This window comes from Sceloporus occidentalis, unplaced genomic scaffold, assembly GCF_023333645.1.
Source record: "Sceloporus occidentalis isolate IW3139 unplaced genomic scaffold, rSceOcc1.0.p SCAF_13, whole genome shotgun sequence".
In the NCBI taxonomy this organism is placed as follows: Eukaryota; Metazoa; Chordata; class Lepidosauria; order Squamata; family Phrynosomatidae; genus Sceloporus; species Sceloporus occidentalis.
The window spans coordinates 20065345-20072800 of NW_028316993.1; the positions used below are offsets into that span (position 1 = coordinate 20065345).

The 7456-nt window shown below is 43.3% G+C and overlaps 1 protein-coding gene across 2 annotated transcripts in view; it reads left to right on the forward strand.

Annotated features, from left to right (window-relative positions):
* The window catches only part of LOC149305155 (sestrin-2-like), a 54351-nt gene extending 47683 nt beyond the window's left edge, over nucleotides 1–6668 (forward strand). For both annotated transcript variants that reach the window (XM_089478456.1, XM_089478457.1), the window contains 3 exons: nucleotides 481–671; nucleotides 1974–2118; nucleotides 2972–6668. In XM_089478456.1, the coding sequence (XP_089334582.1) occupies nucleotides 481–671; nucleotides 1974–2118; nucleotides 2972–3058 (423 nt within the window). In that variant the 3' untranslated portion in view covers nucleotides 3059–6668. The remainder of the gene's footprint in view (nucleotides 1–480; nucleotides 672–1973; nucleotides 2119–2971) is intronic.
* The last annotated feature ends 788 nt before the right edge of the window (nucleotides 6669–7456 follow it).

Here is a 7456-nt window from a genome sequence, read left to right on the forward strand (position 1 = left end):
ACATCAGGACTTTGCATTCAAATTTAGGTTTAACTATGGATGGCCAGTTGTGCAACAGGCACTTTACCAAGCTTGGAGTGACATGCGAAATGCAATATAGTAATCCTTATCTCTGTCAAGTATAACCTGCAGGAGTGTAATACTTCTCCGTGCAAGTCATAGCACATTGCAAGAACCACCACCACCACTACATGTGGGTTACTAGAGGATGTGCAGTAATACAGGAATGTGTTTAAAACCATGACTAGATAGATAAGTGGAGATGTGTCCTTCAACCCAAGTGGACAGCTTACATAATCAGTTGGTCAGAAGTGGAAAACATGTGGTCTTCCAGGTTTTTCTTGATTGTATCTCCCATCTTCCTTCACCATTGACTCTGCTGGCCAGGGCCCCAGCAATATCTAGAGGACCACATGTTCCCAACCCTGTGATCAGTTGTGTAGCACAAAGATACCAGAGAGATTTTTCCCCCCCATACAGGACTACACCTGGGAAGATCATGGTTATTCACTCATCAACCGCCTTTATCCTGATGTGGGTCAATTGCTTGATGAGAAATTCCAAGTGGTCTACAACTTAACGTATAACACCATCGCTATGCACAGTGGGGTGGACACATCCATGCTCAGGAGGGCTATCTGGAATTATGTTCACTGCGTCTTTGGTATTCGGTACGTAATTTGTCCACCTGTTCAGTCTATGTTGCCTTACCAAAGCAAATTTCAGAGCAGATTTCATCTTTTGGTGCTTCTTGACATCATTTTTGCTAGTTGTGCTCTCTCTCAAGTTTTTGGTCCATACTCTTAAATCTCAGATTTCCAGACTGCTTGCTATGTCTGGTTTATTCCAACACTGATTCCTGTTCAGTTGTACCTTTTGGCTTGAATTATCTTTTTTATCTTTTATCTTCTAGTTCTTAGACCTTTACTTAACTAGATAATAAATTGTCACAAATTAAAATATTGTACCAGTTTACATGTAATGTCAGACCACGTTTGCCTCATAATGGGCCCCAGTTGTCCCTCTGTTTCCATACCAATTAGTTTCTTTCTTAGTTCTGAAGAAATGGGTTCACTATGGTTTGTGGTCGCATATGAACTGGCAAACAGCAGCAAACTATAGTTTGCAGCAAACTGTGATAACTGAGTGAGCAACAAATAAATGCAAGAAGTAGTATGATCCCAGAGCTCAGTGACATGATGCCAAACTGGGATTTTGTATTAGGTATGAAGCAGGTTATGGAAAACTATTGTCCAGTTGCTCAGCTTTATGTAGAATATCTGTTTATGTGGGTTTTGCAAGCTGTGTTTGGATGAATCACTCTGCCACATGGGTGGCCTTGCATCAGTCTTGCTAGACTGTTGTGAGTAAGGGACTGAGTCATCCAGGTAGGATGTTAGGCACACTCAAACAATGTGGGAGGGCTTGTTCTGTCAGTGCCTCTGTTGAGTTTGCCATGTGAATAATATACTTAAAGTAAGAGGAATGTCTCTTGTGGGTTTAATGGAATTAAAGGAACCTTATCTACTTGGACAGAGCAGAGGCAACACATGTACTTTGCAAGCCCAATGCCTTGAGTTCAACCTGTGGCCTTTCCAGTCTGAAAGCCATGAGGTATTGTGCCCACAAAAGCTCCCAAGATTTTAGAGGAGGAGAAGTAGGAAGCTGTGGGCTCCCCAAAAGTTTTTAAATCTCAGTTCCTCCCACAGGTTGTCATTGTTGGCCATTCTGGGTAATATATATGGAAGTTGTGCAATCAGATACCATTGCAGCTCTCCTGAGCTAGCAACTTCAGATCTTTTGGGCTGACATCCCCAGGCAACATGGCCAATGACCATAAATGACAGCAGTTGCATTCAAAAGGACCTGGAGGGACCTAGGTTAGAGAAGGCTAGCCTGCTGTGTTATATGTACCAATGACCTGACCTCGCATAAAGCAACCACATAATGTTCCTATCTGCACTCCTTTCCAGATACGATGACTATGATTACAGGGAGGTGAACCAGCTTCTGGAGCGTAGCTTGAAAGTCTATATCAAAACTGTTGCTTGCTATCCAGAGAAGACTACCAAGAGGATGTACACTCACTTCTGGCGTCACTTCAAGCATTCTGAGAAGGTGATAAAGCACATACATGTCTCTACAGGAATAGCTATTTTTTTCATGTTTCTTCAGGAATCTTAAAGGCTAGTTTGTGCTTAAGACATTGCAAAGTAAGGACAAAACCTTTGATCCCTCTGATGGCTGAAAAATAGGAGCTGGCCCAGAGTCACCTAGTGAATTCCATGGCAAAGGGAGTGGACTCCTGTTGGCTCGAAACCATACTAATTTGCCTCTTGCACTAATTCTTAGTGGGTTATGGAAAACTTGTCCAGATTTCTATATAATTCTGTTTTTGGAAGGGTAAAGACAGAAATCAGCTAGTGCTAGACTCTGAGCAAAAGTTCCACTGCTGGGGGGGTGTGTATAAGTATGCATGTGTTGTGTGCCTTCAAGTCATTTCTGAATTGACCCTAAGGTGAATGTATCATGGAGTTTTCCTGGCAATAATTGTTCAAAGGAAGTTTTTCATTGCCTTAACCCTGAGGCTGAGAGCATGTGATTTGCCCACGGTCACCCAATGGGTTTCAGGGCCAAACTGGGAATCAAAACCTGGTCTTCAGAGTTGTAGTCCAACGCTCAAACCACTTTGCCATCCTGGCTCTGCTGGGGGGGGGGGGGGGGGGATGCTGTTTAAATTTCACACCACTCCAGAAAATACCATAACAGGGGCATGACAGGAAATTAATATGGCATCACATGGCACTTTGAGCTGATTGACGTACCAGTCACTAGACAGAGAATCAAAGAAGGGGAAGTTGAATGGGTATCTATTAGGGTCCTGTTGTGAGCTCCTTCCATCCTTTTCCCATTCTTTTATTCACTCTCTATGCTTTCTTTCCATTTTAACCAATCCCTTCTTATCTTTCAGGTGCACATCAATCTGCTCCTGCTGGAGGCTCGCATGCAAGCTGCCCTGCTCTATGCACTACGTGCCATCACCCGCTACATGACCTGACTGGATGGTGCTCCCCTTTATCCTTTCTGGGGAGACTAGCCTGATGCACAGGAGATCTTTCTCTCAAAAGACTTCTTTCTGGAATGCTGAATGGGGGTGGGAATACTTTTTGTTGCCTCATCCTTGCCTGTGGCTTTTTGGAGAGTCATGTTATGTGTTTTGAAGGGGAGTTGATCACCTCCTGCCAAGAGGAAGTTTGTTGTGGGTCAGTTGTGAGGAAAGGGATACCAAACTGTTTAGCCACATGTGGTGAATGCTGATTTTGCCCAAGACTGGCCTCTTCCACTGAGACTCTGGAGTTATTGGATGCTTGCTCTTTGGTTGTTTAGGTTCTGCAACCAGTAAGCAAATGGTTTCAAGGACTTAATCTGGTAACTTGAAGACTTCTGAAGAACTGGTGTACCTTTGTTGGCCTGGCGTATGCCCAAGCATATAGCCTCAGAGTCTTTTCGCTATGGCCAATGAATGTTGATTAGTGCAATGAATGTTGGATCTCATGGTTGTGTCCTTTCTGACAAAAGGTGCTGCTCAGCCAGCTGAAACAAAGACACAGTCAACCAAAGGGATCTCTCTGCTGTGACACGACACTGTTGTATTTTCTTTTGCCTTTTTTTTTTCTTTTGGGTTCCTACTGACTGTGGGACTCTGAATGTATGACTCTGAATGTTCAAGCAGATTCTTCATGTCTCTGTTCTTAGGAAGCTGCTGTCTAAAGACTTGAGAAGCTAATTAGGTGGGTTTATATGAATCTATATGGGGAGCTTCTGTGAATCTAAACTAAGCTGTATGCTACTATAGTTGGCAATCACACTACATTGTTCATTTCTTAGTTTCAAACCTCATTTGAAAATTGCACTCCAACTTACCTTATTTCACAGGAAGACAGGCACATCTCTTAACCACTGAGGGAAAAAAATACTGAGCCAAGAAAAGAGTGGGGTTAGGGAACATACAGCCAGCGTGTTGTGGACTGCAACTTCCAGCTGCCTTAGCCCCCACAGTTAAGTGTAAGGGATCATTGGAGTTGTGGTCTGGCCACGTCTGTAGGGCAATACACTCCTCACTGGTAGAAAAGAGGACTGTATGGAAAGATTTTCCTGACATGATGGTGATGGTGATTTTACTATAGGAAATCAACCAGTTTCTGACCTAAAGCATGAAGTACACAGGTCTCTGATTTTTATCCAAAATGGAAGTGTGTCCCGTTTGTAAAAACACAGACAGGGAAGGGGGTGTTAAACTATCCCTCCTATTCATTTTGGGGAAATGTGCCAAACCCCAGTAACCACATAGACCCTTGAAGTAAAGTGTGTTTCTTCATGTTGAAAGAAATGGGTGTGATCCCAATATTATTCTGTCTTGGTGGGGTTATGTGTGCGTGGGCAATGTTCCTGCATGTCCACAGCTTTATCAGCCATAATTGGTTTCACTTGGGAGTTCTGGTGGTCTAGATAAGAAGAGAGTAGATTACTAAACTGTGAAGAAAACTTAAGAGGTGGTTTCTAAAACCTATCCAGATACTTTTTGTTCCTCTTGATGAAAAAACTGTGTCCATCATTTCAAAATGTTACCTTCCTAAGGTGGCAGTGGCAGCAGTCTGTTGTTCTCCAGGTGGTGATAGACTTCAACATGGCATCGTCCCTGACCATTGCCTAGTTATCTGGGGTTGATTCGAATAAGAGTCTTACAACATCTGGAGGGAGACGTACTGCCCAGCCCTGCCCCAAGCTGAGGTACATCAGTGATAGATTGTGTTAATTGCTCCTTTCATGTCCAGAAATCTCACATTTTTTACCCCTTGGATTGTTCATGTGTGACAATTAATCCTAAATTCTTGGAGTATGTCTGTATTTTTTTGTTTTGTGCCCTCTGTTTGTCTTGGCTCCCCTTTTTCAAGAGTGTCTTAAGAACAGAAATCTCATTCTTACAGTTCTAGAGAAAAACAAGCAAGCTGTCCTTCTCCCCTCCCTTTGTGAAGCAACCAACTCAGATTACAAGGGCTAAATTTAACCATTGCAGGCATAAACAGGTGTTTGTTGAGGTTGAACTCGTGTGTGTGTGTGTGTGTGTGTGTGTGTTACTGACTGAAAGCCAGCACTGTCCCCTTTGGCCTTTCCTTCGTATGGGGTCTGGTCAGGTTAGAGATGGTTAGAGATGGCTTCGTATGGGATCTGATCAGGTTAGAGATGGTTTGGGTACCTCAAACTGGCCGTGGTACCACACTGTAACAGTGCTCCGGAAGTTCTCTTTGACAGCACCTCAGGTCAGTTGTACCCACAGAAGCTAAAGCAGTGTTTTGCAGGCCTTGTAAACCAGAGAAACGGTGCTTAGAACCATAACGCTGGAAGGAGCTACAGACGTCGAACCCCATGCTATAGAAGAATATACTGTACAACTAAAACACTCCTAAAAGATGGCCATCCAACCTCCATTTAAAGATCTTCAAGGAAGGAGAGTCCATCACCTTCCTCTTGGGATTCATTAACTGGTTGTCATTTCAAGCTTTCATCAACTAGTCTGTACCAAATGGCAGAAGAAAGGTAGTGTAGAACTTTGGTTTCAGTTGCAGGAATCCCAGCTGGGTATAGAGTTTTTAATTATGTTCATGTTTGTTTGGATTTTTATTTCCTTGGAAACTAAGACCCCTACACTCTTTCTGTAACTGTCTTGAGAAACTACAAAGGAAGTTTCTTTTTGTCTCTCTGAAATTTCTTACTTGCCACAGACACATGCATAAAACACAGACACACACGGTGGGATTTATGTTTGCTTTCTTGGGTTACCCTGCTTAAAGACAAACACATGAGGCCTGTAAAGTTAATTTCTGTACTCATTCTGTAATGCTGCTTACCTTCTCTGCAGATTCCAAGCTTTAGAAAAGTTACCTTTGGCACTACGAGTCCCAGAATCTGCAGCATGCATGGATTTTTTGAAACTGTTTGTCGAAAAGGTAACTCTTCAAAGCTCTGCTATTTTGCACATGCAGATAGCAAACGTACTGCGCAGTTCAAAAGCTAGCTTGTCTCATTAGACTGAGCTGAGCTGGCCTCAACTCTTTCTGCAAGCTGTTTTTAAAAATATCCTTTCTTTCCTCCCCAGTTTGGCTTTGCAAGCTGAAATATACTGTCCTCGTTAAATAATGCAGGAGCGTAACCAAATGACATGTTTATCACATGTCCATTTCTAAATAGTCTTTTTTTTTTCTGTGATACTTTGCTCACATTTTTGTTCTGACCTTTAAATGGCCTGGCATAGTATAAATGCTATGTGGCAGACAGTGAATGGTAGATGGGCAGGGAGAATAGATGTCTATAGCATTAACCTGGTTATGCCATTACATTTGACACTGTTCCAGTCCTGGTGAAATGACCCTTCTGAGATCTCTGCCATCAGTAGCCTTTCTTTTCCACAACCTGTTCCCCTCTTCTCCCCAGTGTCAAATGATAAACCAGGCAACCCTGACTGTAGTCTCCATAGCTCCATATACGTTACCATATGTGTTTGTTTTTTAAAAAACTGTATATTTACTCTTGATTGTACCAATGTTATGACTTTGCTATACCAGTTCCTGTTTGGTTGTTTTTTTAATAAAGTTGCCTTTTTCTTTTCATTCGGGGCTGTGTCAGCTTAAAAAGAAGGAAAAAAGAAGGGGAGCCTGAGAGTTCTACCAGAGGGAACAGTCGCTGCTAAGCCTTGGAGAAGGCGTGTGGTCGTAGTGGGGGACTCCTTGCTGAGGGGTACAGAAGCAGTGATTTGTAGTGATTTGTAGGCCTGACAAGATGTCTCTAGAGGTGTCTCAACAAGATGCCCTCTCCCCGGGGCAAGAGGCTGACAAGACTGGTCATACCCCTTCCTTTTGGTCCATGTGGGAACCAATGATACTGCAAGACACAGCCTTCAGAACATCAGAAGGGATTACAAGGCTCTTGGTAGGAAGCTGAAAGAAATGGATGCCCAAGTTGTTATCTTGTCTTCTGCCAATTGAAGGGCATGGTCCAGGAAGGGAGAGGAAAACGGTGGATGTGAACAACTGGCTCCGCAGATGGTGCCGCCAAGAACAATTTGGATTCTTCTATCATGGGCTGTGGTTCCATGAGGAGGGACTTCTTGCAACGGATGGGTTGTATCTCACACCAATTGGAAGAAATGTTTTTGCCAACAGTCTCAAGAATTTGATCAGGAGGGCTTTAAACTGAGTTTCATGGGGGAGGGAGGCAAAAGGGCTGGAGAAAATAGTCAAACTGACACAGAGGAAACAAGACAAAAAGCGCTAGGACCCAACAGTGGGAGGCAAAAAACCTTGCACAGGCAGCAAGTAAAAAGGACCCATGGCCTGCGATGTCTCTACACTAATGCACAGAGCATGGGAAACAAGCAAGATGAACTCGGACTCCTAGT